At 25.7% G+C, this 18,027-nt stretch overlaps 1 protein-coding gene and 1 pseudogene across 1 annotated transcript in view; one reads left to right on the top strand and one right to left on the bottom strand.

Annotated features, from left to right (window-relative positions):
* The window catches only part of LOC132919693 (uncharacterized), a 200,910-nt gene extending 186,418 nt beyond the window's left edge, over positions 1 to 14,492 (top strand). Inside the window, exons 16-24 of the mRNA XM_060981474.1 lie at positions 28 to 180; positions 1,068 to 1,374; positions 3,629 to 3,829; positions 3,933 to 4,083; positions 4,619 to 4,847; positions 7,587 to 7,716; positions 7,947 to 8,082; positions 8,688 to 8,891; positions 12,977 to 14,492. Of these exons, the coding sequence (XP_060837457.1) occupies positions 28 to 180; positions 1,068 to 1,374; positions 3,629 to 3,829; positions 3,933 to 4,083; positions 4,619 to 4,847; positions 7,587 to 7,716; positions 7,947 to 8,082; positions 8,688 to 8,891; positions 12,977 to 13,587 (2,122 nt within the window). The 3' untranslated portion in view covers positions 13,588 to 14,492. The remainder of the gene's footprint in view (positions 1 to 27; positions 181 to 1,067; positions 1,375 to 3,628; positions 3,830 to 3,932; positions 4,084 to 4,618; positions 4,848 to 7,586; positions 7,717 to 7,946; positions 8,083 to 8,687; positions 8,892 to 12,976) is intronic.
* On the bottom strand, positions 11,290 to 11,778 carry LOC132919694 (uncharacterized; annotated as a pseudogene).
* Positions 14,493 to 18,027: the final 3,535 nt, after the last annotated feature.

Raw genomic sequence — 18,027 nt, 5'->3', positions numbered from 1 at the left:
TCTAAGTACGATGTATGTTTTTTTCAGACAAATAATTAGTTCCTCACAACAACCAAAAGTAATCGTTTCCATGTGCGACGTTCAAATCGACAAATGGGTTAACAAATCGTTCAATGTAGGAGTCACGATATTCAAAAATCTGTCAGAGTTTTTTCCGAGAAAATATTATATAAGCAAGAGGTAAACAAAAATGATATTATTTGATGCTGCGTTTTTGTTCAATAACTATACGTATATTATTTTTTAAACAGAGCTAACGGAATTAGGATATTTTTGAATATTGCGTGCAGATATTACGTGACTTAAATCGTAGTTGTTGAGATCAAAAAAAAAAAAAACATTTCCTTTGGAAGTTTCCATTTTATTTTCAAATATATAAATGTATTATATTTATGCCGAGTACGCTTTATCCAATTCATTTTCCGTGTATATAATTTCATTTATTTTTTATTATTATTATTCATTCATTTTTTTTTTTTTTTTTTTGAAACTAAATTCGAAATCCTGCATTTTTACTTATAATTTTATATTATTATATTATATTATTTATAAAAAATACCGAATCAAAAAATCTATACCCCAACGTTAACCGTTTTTATACCCTTGACTGTTATTTATGTCATGTATAATAATACTTTGATTTCGTACGCGCCATAAGTCACGTTCGATGATTAGCATTAGTGATATGGGTTGGAAAATAAAACCGTTTCTATGTATTGAATTTTAAATGACGGAATGAATAAAAATAATAATTCGACGATTGGTCAGCGCGTTGGTATGTCGAGAAGATCTTAAAGTAACAGCCTCCAGCTGTAAAGTTTTGACATTTGCATTGTCTAGTGATAATAAATGTATGAAATGTAAGATTATTTGGATGATAATATAGTCTCCATGTACCCTACTGTTTAGGACAGTGTTGTCCTGCAGGAGTAGTCGATAAAAAGGATATAATGGGTATGGGAAAAATAATTGCTTTGGATAATTTTTAGTATGCCATAATTTTACCACTGACGGAATTTAAATCAGTTATATAATGTGTGTGTGTGTGTGTGTGTTTTGTTTTTTAGCAAGGACGGCGAGATCGAGTACAACGTGATGACACCACTAGTGTCGGTCGCCGTGGCGCAGGATGGACAAAGGATACGCAAACACTGGCCGACCATTGTGACCGAGTTGGAGTTCAACCTTACGTTGCCGTGGCTGGTAAACGGAACGTGGAACTTAACGTGCGTGACCACGGCCAGGCTAACCGATCACCAGTGGGACATGTCGTCCTGTCGGGTAGTGAACGTCCGGTCACCATTGTCCAACGTTACCCGTTGCCACTGCCCGTCAGCCGGTCTGTTCACCGTACTCGCCAGAGTGGTGCCCCTGGTCAGTATATGATTAGCATTATATACAAATAATATTATGTATTATAATGGTATACGGCACGTGTAGTTGTATATATAAATTCTAAGGACTATTGTGACCGCCGTCGACAAAACACTGTCTAAAATTCCAATCAGTTGTTTGAAACCCTGAACAACCATCTTGTATGTAAAATGTAAGAGTCCGACGACATTTTCTTCTCTATGTCACACAAACAAATTAATTATACTGGTCGTCCGCTTTCTGAGACAATATGAATTCGTTGAAAACGAAAGACAATTTTAGTGGTATATTTTCTGTGCATATAATTTTTTTAACAGCAACATCAATAATTGTATTGCAATGTATATTATTATCTTTATATACATCACAAATCAATACTCGTAATGATCTTTGTTTCTATATTGAACCAAAAATGTAACCATTGTTTTGTTAGCCCCAAAAATATCGAATCGTAAATTCTTATAAATTTCAAATAATTTTGATTTATTTATAGATAACAATTATTAACAAGTGAAAAATTAAAAAAGCGTTCTATTAATTTTTTATAATTATACTACGACAGTAAATAATTAATTTTTATCTCGTATTATTTATATTATTCGTATTAAATTACACTAGATATTGTATTCATTCCCCTCCGTGGGCGTAAATTATTTAATAAATTAAAATAATTAAATAATAAAAAAAAAAATAATTTATAATACCATTAGAAAATATAAACTATGGCAATAGTCATCGGATTTCATATAAAATTGCCGCAAACACTTAAGTCGTAAAACAGCACTATAACGCTGGACTAGACAGGGTTCGCCTACTGAATAGTTGTTGGGTCGTTAATTATATGCAGTTAATTATGTGGAATACAAATAGGTATAGCACAGCTGTGTGTACGTGTGTACCTATATATTATGTGTACAAAACTTATTAATTTTTTTTTTTTTTTTTTTTTAGAAATTTTATCATAAGTTCGCTGTATTTTATTAATTATTTTTACATATTATAATTTATTTAAAAATTATAACGATGTTGCGATATTTAAATTAACTTAAATATCTGCAATTTTATTTTTAAAATACATTTTTAATTACAAAATACATAACAAGATACACTGTTATAATCTCCGTTTACCAGATGCCTGTTATACGGAACGTTATTTTCTAATAAGATAAAAGTTATACTTTCTTAAATTTATAGATTAAATGCATCCAACACAAATACAAATAAACCTTGTTCTTCAAGTGAAAGTATACAAAATAATAAACAAATATATATGTATTTATGCAAAATCCATAAAGATTCTTCTATCTCACACTTTTTTTACGGAAAACAATTTACTGAAAAAATTTAATAATTCTATTTAAATAAAAATAAAGTATAAAAATAATTTTTTTTCTATACATACTTACATAACCGCATAGAGTATCACATCACATTAAAAATTAAAATGTATAGATTTATAATATTACACTTTATAATACGCCAATAATAGACAATAATATTTCTCATGATTATGACTGACAACTATAAATTTCATTCCATGCTAATTACATAAAAATTGTATTTTAAAAGTATAGCTATTAACTTTGGTTTCAAAAATAACTCAATACAAAATTGTAAAAATACTGTTTTTTTCTTGTGTATCGGGTTTTTCTTTTACGTACATATTTATTAGTATAACAGCATAGATAAAACGGGATTAAAATAGGACCTAAGGGACAATCTTGTTTTAAACGGTATATATGGTCTCTCTACTTTTAGATATATACATTAGCTATAATATCGTCAGCAAAATACTTAAAAAATAACTCGGGTTTTGTTTGATTTTCACGAGTTAAACTATTTTGTATTGTAAAAAAAATGCATTCAAAATAAATTACAAGACTTTTGCTTTGAAAAGAAAATATATTAATGAAAACTAATATGACTCCTAAAATAAAACTTAATAGATATTGTAAAAATATGTATTTTTGTTTTTAAAATACACATATACATATCTTACATTTTGATTATACAAGAATATCACCACAATAGAGCGATTACGGTTATTACTAAAAAAAAATGTCACAATAAATCCACAATCTAGGTAACACTGTGTTAAAAATAATATGCACAACTTTTACAATTTCGAACATAACTAACGTTACACTATACGCATAGCTATAGTTTTGTCAAAACAAACGTCTATGATTCAATACGGTTTAGAATTTAATTGAATAATGTTTGTTGTTTTTTTTTTATTTGTTCTCTGACTTAGGACGAAGGAGGTCAAAGTACTTCAAAACAAGATGTGATAATTGTGTTCGGATGTGCTTGTTGCCTGGTGCAATCGGCGATGTCTCTAATGCTGCTGGTCACTCAATGGGTTAAACACCCGACGTGCATTGTGTACTTAAAGATACAGCTGTGTTCCGCAATTATAATCCAGATGTGCATGTTTCTTTACTCAACGAAAAATGTAAATGATCGTCGTTATAATTATGATTATAATAATTACTGTTTTTATTTTCAAGACGTTCTGTTTTGAACATGTTTAACGACAACAAATTTACCATTTTCAGAACGACTATGGATATTTTTCGCTGTACTTGCAAATAGTGACCATTGTAGAGATAACGTCACACTTGAGTCAGTTGCTCATCGTCTACACAGAGATAATTAGTTTCCCGCAGTTTTCCAATATTAAACTTCCAATTATTGGCGTAGCGACAAGTGAGGATAATTTATCTATAAGTAACACGCGAGATGTTTTTTATTTTTCATGTTTTCCATTCGGTGATAAATCCTATAATCTTAAATAATTAAAATACTACGTTATCCATTTAGCTGACGTTTTATCAATAACCGTCGCTGTGTTTCATAATTTTTTTTTTTTGTTATTTATGTTTTTTTCTGAAACGGGAAAAAAAATAAATTGAAATTGGTTGACCCTTTAACAATTTTATGATTTTTATATTTTTTATATATATTATTATTTTTTACATTTATAGAACACATATACTATACATATATACATATATACTTATATACATATAAACTATCATTATTTTAATTTTCAAATAAAATTTGGTCTTTTAATTTTGTATATGTTAACTACATTCTACTTTACGAGTAACTATCATTATTTTTTTTGTCAATAATTTCAACATAGGTACAAATTATTCGAGTAGGTCTTTTTCTCAGATACTTATTTGAAATCATCAATCTTAAACTTATATATTTTTGACTTTTTTTTAACGTTTTTCAGCTACACCTGTGTTATTTGTGCTCAGTATTATGTTAAGTCTAAATATTATTGGCGCTAAGCCTATTCGGCCATGGTGGTCATGGGAGAACTCTGCATTTATCTACATTTATTTAATAATCTTCGTACTGCTCATGATTATGTACTTATCAGTATTAACAATCACCGTGCCTAAGTTGAAATTTATAAAGCAGAAACTTCAACGGAACACACCAGCCAATATGAAAAAAAGGTAAGACTTTTCTAACATACTTTTTTGTTGCGCATTTGTCAGTAATTTTATTTATCAAGTTTCTCTTTTCCAAGTAACGCATTTACTTTCACTTAACGACTTAAGTGATGATTTTCTTAGGATGGTACCTACGCATTATTGTAACCATTAATCTTAACAAACCTACAAATACTGATGAGTCATTTCAGAATTATTTGTGGTCGATAGCTTATATAATTGGTAATTGTTATTCCACTCAAAATTAAAAGGTAAAAAAATATTAAAAATAATTATAATAACAGTCAAAATAAACTTATACGTATCACTTTTTTATTTTTATTTTATATTAATAACAGTTTTCAACTAAAAAAAAAAAAATAATATCAATAAAAATTTAAGTATTATTAAGCGTTTATATCTCTGATTTATTTAACAAAATATATCATAATGTTCTTAAAACTTGAAAAGATAAACTAACAAACATTGCTTATTTAAATTTTGAAAAACTCCGTACTTTTATCAATCTGTATTGATAGTAACATAGCATATTAGAACATTGCAAAACTTAAATAAATAAAAATATAAAAAATAAAAAATGATTTAAAATATATTTTTACACATAGAAACAGTTTAATTACTCAATATTTATCATTTATCTTCTGTTTTATTATAATAATTATTATTATTTTTATAATTATGTATATTAATTAATAGAAACTGCAACATTTGCGGCTGTTTAAAATAATAATAAGTAAAATTATATTATTATATTTTGTTTATATTCATATATACATTGATATTATTTATTTTTGTATAAATTTCGACAATCATTGAATACTAATATATTATATTAGTTATATAAATGGATAAAAAAAACAATACCTATATAAATGCTCTAAGAAATTAAGCTACAATAATACTTTATCATCTTCTTAGTACATAATTTATTATATTCTAAAACGAATACTACAAAACATTCAATAAGAATTTTATAAAAACAATTAAGGTTATATAATTAAAATTTTCTCTAGAGAGTTGTATTAAATTAAATAGTAATTAAATTGAATTAGTTAAATATTTAAAAAAAAAACAATTAAAAATAACTATACATTGCGTTGATAGGTACATAATAAAATTAATAGAATCATTAAAACAATAGAACTATAATAACATTTTTTTCCTTTGAAGATACTTAACTTAATCCTTTTAGTGGTATATTTTATTACTAACATAATATTAATTTAAAACCACATATTGTTTCGTTTATAATTTACATATTTTATTGTCCACAAGATTTCTAAAAATTAAGCTGTTAGTCATTAAGAACCGATGTAATTAAAATAACTAGGTATATTTGCATATTTTATTGCAATGACAAAACAATAAATTTAAAAATTCGTATTCTTAATTATCTTAATTGTTTATAAAGATTGACTAATGAAAAAAAAAATGAAAAAATTAAGATTCTGTTTTTTTTATATACTGACAAATAAACAATTTCAGAATAATTTAATACTACTATTAATTGTAAAATATTTTCAAATTTGATCACATTCAAAATAAACACATAATTTGTTTTTGTAAGTTGTTAATCATATTGTAAGTTTTTAAAACTATTCTGAATTTTTTGTATTATAAAATTATAAAATCTATACAACTTTTTGTTAGTTTAAAGTATCTAAAATAAAACAATTTTGATCCTTTTTAAGAGAATATAATATGTTCAAAGAAAACGTAAAAATAAAAATTTTAGAATTATTAAAAATTACCTATACAAAAATTTAAAATAATATTACAATTAAAAAAACATATTTTGAAAATAAAATGAATATAATACATGAGTGGCCATTACGAATACATTCGTAAGCCACATAGATAAATACTATGATACTAAGAAATAAAATGTTTATAAATACATTTTATATAATTTGATAAATTTTTATAAATATTTATCAACAAACTTATAATTCATAATAATAATAAGTATAATGTTATTAGTGATGTTATAAAAAGACGCGAGCCGTATCTGTCTATGGAGAGCCGCAAGTTGGCTATCCCTGGTATAAACCAATGTTGTTGAATTTTTGCTCCTACGAAAATATAAAATAAATATTTTAAATAAAAACATTTTTTGTCTGATATTTAATAAGACATTACACATGCATCTCAATATAATTATGAATAATTTGTAGCTATAATAAGTTACAATTACCTATCGAAAAAAAAATGTCTTTTCATACCCAACCCTATATTGATTAACCCTATGTAATTTTAAATATTAGCAGCAATAATTTATTTATTTTATAATTCAAAATATTACTTTAAAGTTAAAATACCCGATTTAGTTATTTTACATAAAATTTAATAACATACTATAATTTCATAAAATTTAAATTAATATTCTTCAAATATTAAGCCATAAAACCGGCTTAAAAAAATATTTTACTTAGATATGTGTGTAGGAAAATCGTTTGATGCTTAAATGTCAGTGATACAGACGAGTTTTCCCTTCATAGATTCTTCGTAAAAATGTTAAACAAAACTTTATGAATGTAACATGAGACACACGGTGCATAATATCACCATGTTATTCTCAAAGAAGAAAGTTTTTAATATATTCTTCTATAGCCTTTCAAAACGCATTTAATCACGTTTAGAGTACATAGACTGCGAAATCCCTTATTTTTATGAAATACATTTCACTTTGAAGCACGTCTATTTAATAATTGTGTACGTAATGTTTAATATGTTTACACTTAGAATGGGACTTATAATCAGATCAGTAGCTATCCTGTTAACCGTCATCGTAACTACCGTTTCCAGTATCCTGCACATAATCTATATGGGAGATTTTACCAAGTATTTTTTCAGTTCATCGTGTGCCATACAAGTAAGTGTACTCCATCTAAGAAATTAGTAGTTCCTTGTAAATCTGCGTACATTCACTGGCAGATAGCGTTGTCTGTTTGTCTTATAATGCAAAATATTTACGTTTATGAATTAGCTGTTTTCCTTTAACCAATGAATAAAGTGAAAATAAAGATAAAAAAATAGGTTTTTAATGTATAATATATTTATTTTATAATCAATTCTTACCTAACCATGTGTTCTGTAATTTAGGGTTTCGTCGTATTGTATTGCTACGTGTTGCACTCGGAAGATCCATTTGACTTGAGAACCGTTTACCGATCAAAATCATCACCACAACAATCATTGGATGATAATCATTCGGATTCTGCCGGAAGTCCATTAAATCGTAAGTACAAATAGTGATTATCAACACAGATTCGAGAGAAAAATAAGTATCATTTAAACGATAAGTAGTACCTATTTAGTAGACTTATTTTCCGATACATAAGTCGTTAAAAACTTGTTGATACTACTTGATTGACCTTACTAATTATTGTCGTGGCGTAAAAATGCATGGTAAATTTGTATAAGTAATTCACACGTTTTTTTGTGATAGAGAGTACTAATATTTATAATATTTTGTTTTCCATTTAATATTAGACAATTTTAATAAAATATTTTTGAGTGAAATAAATAATAATTCGAAAACGTTAGATGTGAATATTATAACTTTGAAATTATCTCATTGTGTGCATTATGATTAATTTAAATATATTATTGTTAAACGTCACACAAAAAATGGGTTTATATTTAATGTATATTATTATTGAATAATAAGTTACAGTGATGAAAATTAAACAAACGCCATTTAAGTAATAAATCTGTAATACATAACATGATAAAAAGAAAATATCAACAATTAAATAAACAGCTTATGATAACATTAATTTGTATATTAATAACACAAATAACATTGAACTATTTCGTCTAATAAAAATATTTTAATTTCAGATTTTTCTAAGAACACTATAGATTACGAGATAAAACAATCAATAAAAAGTGATATACTGGAAATAACAGATAATCCGCAAGAGTATTTTATCACACAAGAAAAACCAGTGTCGATTGTCAGCAATCTTACTAGCTCGTTAAAAAAACTCGATAATAATACCGAGCCAAAAAAGTCTGTGACCTTTCGTCATGACTTAATTACAGGTAAAATAATCAACGCGATATGTAGGTCATTTAGTACCTGTATGCATATAAAAGATTATAAACAATTAATTAAATTCACTATCCACCAATATAACATAGATAATAAATATTACTACTGTAGGCTTTTCAAATACGATTTTAAATTTAAAACGTGAAGTTGTAATCACGTAGAAAAAAAAAAAAAAATCAAACATAAACAGTAAATAAATTTGACTTCTAGTGTTTATTTATTCATTTAATTAATTATACAATATATGTTTATATTCAATACAATAAGCTTTATAAGAACAATTATATACAGTAACTTGTAAACGTGAAGGAAAAACGATTGATGGTGATTCGATATTAATTTATAGGTTTTGTGGTTTATTTTTATTCTCGTTCTTCATACTATGTAACTATATTATGATCATAAGAGCTGTTTATATTCTAAAGAAGAATTAGTAATGATTTATAGGTTTGACTTAACCAAGATGATCCAAGATAAATTATAGTAAAAAAAAAAATAAATTAAATATTTAATTATATTCGAAAATATATTATTACATTTTTCCCGGGTCTTGTTAATTTTTTTTTAATTATTATTATTTAATTTTAAAAAAATGAATAATATTATTAATATATTTTCTATAAATAAAATAATTTTAATTACATTTTATTTATTGTTTGTCAATAAAATAAAACTAGATTCATTATTTTTTATATTCTATTTTTTATTTTATATAATAGTATTAATTAACATAATCGATATAATTCTATAATTGTTCGTAGATAGCTCAAAGCAGTCAAAGCTTACCTAATTAATACATTTTAGAAGACATTTCGAACAATTAAAATAAAAGTTTTTTTTAAATGTTTTTTAGATTAATGTGATAAATTAAATAAGAACAACAAATGTATTCTTCAATAAGGCACCATTAATTTTTTTTTTTTTTTTTTTAATTATTATTATTTCAATATTATTTAACTACAGTTTGATAATACTATAAATGGTATCGGAAATATATTACAACTCAAGTTTATAATTAATCGACAAATGATTTATTATCACAAACATTTTTCATAGTATAAATACACAAAATTATATATTTAATACAAACTTTAAATATTTTAAATTCTTCATAGAACTCAAATAGTATGGTGTATAATAATAATGTGAATATAGTTCAAAAATACTCTAAAATATCTCATAAGATGTATATTTAAATTAATATTTGAATCAATATACTTGTAAATATAGTAGCATATACTATTGTCAACTGCATTATTGTAGTGTTATATTCAAAACAAAAATAAAATGCTTTCTTGAATTCGTTTTGTTTTATTACAACTTTCAAACATTTTTAATGTTATAATTATATTTGTATAGTATACCAATATAATATATAATACATGAAACGTATTTAGTGAATTCAAATACCTTAACCATAGCGATAAACTTATATATCTTAAACCATTATTTTCTTATATGCATTTAATTCGATTTAATAATTTATTGTATTATATTTTAAAAATGTTAAATTTATTTAGTTTTTTAAATAGAAAGAATATTGATGTTTTATATTGCAAAATATGTTTACGTAATCTTTGAGAAATATCACATATCATTTTTTTTACAAAACGTATTTACTATGTAGTACTTATACTATAGCAAATGTAAGTTATATAATCTAACTTACCTTAAATATATATATATATATATATATATATATATAATATGTTTATAACTTTGAAAGATAACATATTATTGATAGTCATTGTGCTACTAAATCATATTGATGATCAAAATATGATAGAAATATATCGTTAATACGCTGATTCGTTGGTACTGTATTATTGTAAAACCCTTTACTTCAGTCTATATCATACATCATAATATCCCCTATAATATGATAATATAATATATTATATAATATAATTTGAATGCTTTTTTGTAAAATTTGTTTCCGTTGTCCGCTTTACATGCACATAAAAATTTTGTTGAAACATTTTCTTCATTGATTTTTACACATCTTATAGTATACCTTTAATAGTTCTAAATATATTTTTATATTAATATATGTTACGGTAAAAGACGAAAATCGGTCAATGACGTCATTGACCGGGGAATGAAAATAATTCAATTATGTAGGTAAATGTTGTAAAAACACATATTTTTAACTCAAATGTAACCGTCAATTTCACCGGCCATTGACGTCATTTACCAAAACTTGTGGTAAATGAAGATAATTAGATAGATCTCAAAAGATACACTGATTGTTTTAATATAGATACTATTTAATAATGATTTATTGTTGGCGGGGGATTCATTTTTGAATTTCATCATTTTTGATTTCAATGAAGTTAATGAAAGGTTAAGTTAATTGAAATGAATAAAATAGGTGCATATTATTATAAATTATTTATTTGTACAGTTTTGGTTACTGTGACATTTTGAACTGCATAACATTTCTGCTGCACTGTAAGCACATTTTTTAGTGGCACAACCAGTTTTTCAATTGCATCAATTGAAGCCTTGATGACCAGCTATTCCTTGTCCAGTGGCTTCGCGTAATGTTATTTCCCTAACTTTAATTTTTTTCATAGCTTCATCTAGTTCTAGAAATTTTTCTTTACATGGGGAAATTTGAGCTCTTGTATATTATGTTTCAACACACCATATTCTGTACTGGGTTCAAACATCCGGGTACTTATTTTATTTAAAATTAAATAAATATTATCAAATTAAAATTGGCTTACATAATTTATACATGTCATCTTTACACAAAATAATAATAGCAAGTAAATTACGCTGAGAACCTCGAGCCCTATCAACATCTGGTATTGGGACACGAACAGTTGTACCGATTTTGAGCTTCGAACAATTTTTGTTAGACAATCTCAACATTTTTTAAGTCAAAACTATTTTTTAAAATTCGATACAGTTCTTTCCATAAACGTATTGAACATCATTCTCCAATTAAACTGGGGATTGACGTCAATAACCGGGGAATATCTACATTTAAAACATTTACCAATTTTTAGGTAAATGACGTCATTTACCGGGGAATGACGACATTTACCACGTTAACATCATTAACCGTAACAACATATTTTCTTATTGAAATTATTTAAAGCTTTATTACCTGTTGGCTGATTTTTTTACGCTGCCCCTTGCAATTCAAGTTATGGACAATGTAATTTATTTTCAAATTGTCATATTTAATTTTCATATGAAGATCGATAATTTTTTTCAATTCAAAAATGTAAAATGTAACAAGTTTAACTATAAGAAAAATAATTTCCTTAAACTACCTTTCTATATTTCCTATTCTTGAACTCTTTCTAGTAACTACCACCTCCTGCATTATTTGGATGATGTACCTCGTTCTGAATCACCACTTAATTTAATTAACAGCTGCTTGTAAGTATTTTTCTGGGACAATGAAAAGAATTAGATTTTCAGAAAATAGAAACATCGGTAAATGGTTTTTACTTTTAGACCTATTAAATACAATTCGGTCTAAGTACAATTTAATACTGTTTATTGCTTTATAATGTATTAAATTGAACAATATATTATGTAAATCTAACCTTGTCAGTCGTCTTGCACACTTTTGAACTATTAGGATAATTTTTTCAATATTCCTGGTCTCGTTTATTTAACATACCTAATATTTAATATCAAGCGTATTTATTTCATTACTTCATGCTAGGAACTTTGTTTTTCTTAATTATTAGGAGTTCAAATAAACCACTAGCCAGAATAATATATTAATGCTTATAGGTACTGGTAAAATTTTTCTAAAAGTTTTGTATAATAAATATAAATATGGATAACATATTATTTCAGAACGTTGTTCATATTATATTTCACAACTTCTAAAAACCAATTGTGGTCTCGGATATCAGTTCTTAAGTCATTTTATGTTCTATTTTCTTGCAATTTACTGGTCTATGTATTATAATATGCATTTATAAATGACATTATACTCGTATACAGGTGTTTTATGGCTATATATATTATTGTTACATTAACTTATATTTGACGATTTAATATATTTGTATAAAATAGCATCGATCATGTTTTCCGTTTTATAATGCAGGGTGTCACGAAAAGTCATCCGATGGTCACGACACTGACTGTGGTTGTGGTGGCTACTGTGGAAATGGAGACAAGAGTTGTTGTTCGTACCGAAACAACAGTCGGTCACCATTATTGGAGACGACGGTTACCGATTCTTCAGACATCGTAGACGACTGGCAACCGGTGGACTTCGTGGATGCCTCGCAACCGACTTCGATGCTGCCACTGCCAGCCGGAAGCGACACTTCTATCCGGTGCGTGGTACAACCACCACCTGACATGTTGGCTACGCACGTGTGTGTTGAAGTCGGCCTGGTCAAACAGCATGCCACCACTGCAGATGACTCCCCGACAATCGTCGTGTGCAGTGTGGACGTGGAACCATGCCGGCAGCCCCATATGCTATTCATGTCCGGAACGACCGAAAAATCGTTGTCGGCGGCACCCGAACGGTCCGAAGGCTCTGTCGGTGATAGTGACGACGACGACGTTCTTGACCGAATATCGCAAGATTTGGACTATCTGCTGAACCGGAAGAACGTCACGGACTCGAACGTAGTCGATTTGGATGTCGATGGTGATGCTGATCGCAATCATAAAATGAAAACCAAAGACCTGGCCAAACTCTAAGACACAGACTATGTTCACAGGCTTTGAAGGAACTCAAACACCAATGCGAACTATATCCGATCATACTCCAGCACCTACTGAATCACACTCACGCCGAACGGTGAACGCGTTTTTGGTTACCGTTTGTCTCGAATTTATATTAATTTACATATGATTATTATTTATATGTTAAATAATAACTATTTACATTTTTTTTTCATGTTAAAATTATTTATTTATTTAAATAATATTTGTACACGATATTATATCATCGTTGCATTATTAATACGTTCGTTTTTCGAATACATTATTACTATTATTACTATTATTTTTATTATCATAAGATTGTAATTCTTAAGTGTTTTATGTACAGGTAAAAATATTATTATAATGATTTATACTCTTTTTTTTTAAATATAAATCATCGTAATGCCACACACGATGATTTACGAAACAAAATGTTATAAAATTTATTTGTCATTCGTAATATACCATTTACAAGCTCCAGAATAATATACATACATATAATATTATTATGATTTATGTATTTCTATTATTATTATTTTAATAATTTTGATACGGTCATAGATTATTCAGCATGATTGTTTGTCAATTTCTCGTCATTTTTAAACAGAAATGTATTTCTTCAGACACCCATACTTCAACCGTAATTACTTAAATGTACCATCATTTTATCAGCCCACAACAGCAAGAACCAAAAATACAGTACTTATATAATAGATAAAACTAATGTGGGGTATCAAATATTGTTGTTGGTGAACTCAATTTTCAATTATTTTTTCAAGAAGACAATAAATTTTTAAATCACTGGTATTTGTGGTGCGTATAAATATGAAAAAAAAATTATAATAATGCCATATTTGTACACATTCAGTTGTATTTAATAAACAAACAAAAAATATTTATTTGTGTATCATTTTTTTTAAAAACAAGGAAAACGTGTGTTCGATGCACAATTTTAAAACCTAAGAGTCAGAAAATAGTATATTCAATGAATATATACTATATTATTCTGTGGCAACTTTTAAAAAGAAACGACGTTGCAATTACCCACTAAACAATAATTTACTTTACTAAAACATATATTGTTTCAAAAAATGGCGAAAGAAAATTGTTTAGTACATCTACTCATATAAAAATAAATACTTAAGGTCTGTATAATATAATAATTCAAAAAACAGTTATAATTAAATGCTATTTAAATAACTAAGGTAAAAGAATCATGGTAAATATTATTTGAAAATAATTCTTTTACCAATATTAGTTTTGGACAAAACATTATGCATTTGAAACATGTGTTAACACCTAAGGTGCCAAAAATGGTTTTTGGTGATTAAACGACTAAATAGGCTAAATCAGCTAAAAATCTGATGAATATGAATATCACTAAAATAATTTGGAGTCTAAAATAAATATTTAATTTTAAAAATAATTCAAATAATATTGTAATGTTAACCAAACAAAAACAATATAAAAAATATAGTAGACACATATGGATAGCACTCGGCTGTACTTTAGTTATAGAGTGAGACGCTATTATGGGTGTGTTAAATTTGAGTTTAATTTTGTTTAATGTATATATTATGTATAACAGTATAACACAGTAAATTATATATATATATATAGTTTTTTTTTATTTAAGTAATTTATTTTACTTTTGGTATAACAGTAGATTAATATAATTTTTTTTAAATATTTCGTTTATTTAATAGTTATATAATTATTAGAAAGTGTATTCATACCATATTATATTAACTTCTATAACTCAAAATGTAATACATAATATATTTTTTTAAATATCGTAAAACAGTAAAAATAGGTTTATAGTATAAATAGCGTACATCTTAAAATAAATAAAAAATATCATTGCCTGTAATAAAAATCTTAATTACACTCGTATAATATATGTAAAAGTTTTTTAAGTCCCCGTGATTAATGTTTTTGATAAATAACAAAACAATTAACATCGTTATTCAACGTTAATCTAAATGATATTGTTCAAATTTTAAATCCTTAATAATTGTGTTTATGTATTTCTTAAATATTTTAGTTCCTACTTGGACTATTAAAAAGGAACATTGAATTACATTTTAAAAACTTAGGTATAAAAATTAAAAGTTTTATAAATGTTTACAACAAAATACTTGTAGTAGTTTTGTGATTTTGACAAATTTTGTAAAACTTGAACTTCAAATGCATATAAAATATATATATAAATCTATTAATAATAACTTTATATATATGTATAATAGGATCTCATTTGAAATCCTGTATTAAATTCAAGAATTTGACCCATAATTTTTTTTCAGCAATTAAAACAAAACTAAAAAAAAAAAATATATATTATATTATTTAGTATATAATATTTAATTAGTTAATTACCATGTGATATATAATTAGTTAATTACCAATCTAAACTAAAACTAGATTTTCAACATAGTAATAATATGTATGCACATATATACTGAATATACATAAATACAGTATACAGGGTGATTCTTTTATCATTGAACATTCATTAATTCAAAGTGTTAACTTTTTTTAAATTTTGTTTTCAACATTTTTAGATTCATGCTTTTTTAAAACTATATAACATTTTTATTTTTTTCACCCTTATATTTAATAATGAAATCACTATTAATTTTTAATTTTTAAATGGAAACCTACATTTAATGTCATAAAATAGTAGAGCTATTTTTTTTATGATTTTTAATGTTTAAATTATTATTTTTCAGTTAATGTTAATGAGTGTTTTTTTCTCAAAATTTGGTGGTTTGAGATTTTTTAGGTGTTCGTGCTTCAAATTATTATGGCAGTGAGTCGTTGATTAGAACGTAACCAACGTTATAAATTAGATATGGCAATACATATTATGTTATTAATGGTTGAACGTAGCAATAACTATATAGGTAAACTACAGTTCATCACTGCATCGATAGTTGATAACGAGTTTATTATAAATATGAAAATAATATATACCATTTATTATTATTTATTGCCCATGGATTACTGTTCTTCAGAAACAAGAAGTATTATAAAAGCCGAAAACCACCCAACTTTTAAATGCTATATATGGCTAAAAAATTAACAAAAAATAATAATTTAAACATTAATATTCATAAAAAAAAGCATTATTAATCAAGTAAAATTAAAATATAGTTTATCAGATAGTGATTTCACTATTAAAAAAAGTGAAAAAAATAAAAATTTAAAAAAATGAGTTAAATGTTTTAATTTTTGATTATAAATATAATTGACAGATTTTATAATGGTTGTACGAAATTAAATTATATTTCAAATCATAAATTTACAAATATAATAAAGATACATTGTATTTCTCGTAAATGCTAATAATTTTTGACATTAGTACAATACAATTTGTAGAATATGGTTGCAAGGTTAGGTTGCAAGGTATTCAACATGCACTATAAATAAGGTTTTTAAGTAATCATCGCGTTCGTAGCCAAATAATTTGTGTTAGCAGTAATTTTGTTTAAACGAACTACCAGCTCCAACATTTTTTACTGTTACCATAACACACGTTACTCGATGTCAAATCCCCAATCGATCAATCTGCAACTTCTTTTATCAACTTTTCTCGCATTACCGATACGTAATCATAAACCTACGATTTAAAGGACAGCCACAAATGCAAGGACCAAAGTAACAGGATTATACTCAGGTGTACACCAGCAATGATGACATGTGCACACATAGGTAGGGCGGACTAGGGCCGTATTTAGAATTTTGGCAACTATAAGATTCATGAAATAATAACCCCTCTAATAGGGTAGTAAAGTTACAAAAAACTATAGTTGTGCTTGTGATACTTTATTTAACACGAAACAGACAAAGACAACAACTTATAGGGAACTTTTTGTTATTTTTTCAAGCTTATTAATTTAGCATTTATTTTCTTATTGATATTTAAAGAATAAAAACTAAAAAAATCAGACATTTCTAATGTCCACGAATCAACAATATAAGAAAATTAATTTTGTTTTATTTAATGACACCCAACTTTTTCATAATTGAAATTTTCACTCAGTAAAAAAGTTTGAAAATTTAACACAAAGTCTTTAATACATTTTAACTATTATAAGATATATGGAATCTTTTCTTGAGGATTCAAAAATTTTACATAATATATTAATATGTTTTGAAGAAAAAAAATTACTTACTATAAATGTATAAGTGGTATCACTAAATTTCAATGAGTAATCACTATTCCTAATTTAAATTAGCAGGTATTTCAAAAGTATCACAGATTTTTTTTCAATCAAACTACATAATATTTTAATTATAATTGTTTAATTAAATCATTTACGTAATTTAAACTTAAACTAATATTATAGCTGCTATATTATGACTATTTATAAATTAAAGTGTGTTACTAATTAAAGTAAAATAAATTACTTTAAAAATCAATAGCAATATATT

The sequence above is a fragment of the Rhopalosiphum padi genome, chromosome 2 (assembly GCF_020882245.1).
Source record: "Rhopalosiphum padi isolate XX-2018 chromosome 2, ASM2088224v1, whole genome shotgun sequence".
NCBI lineage: Eukaryota > Metazoa > Arthropoda > Insecta > Hemiptera > Aphididae > Rhopalosiphum > Rhopalosiphum padi.
The sequence above is the reverse complement of the archived record's forward strand: the minus strand, read 5'-3'. Positions and strand labels throughout refer to the sequence as shown.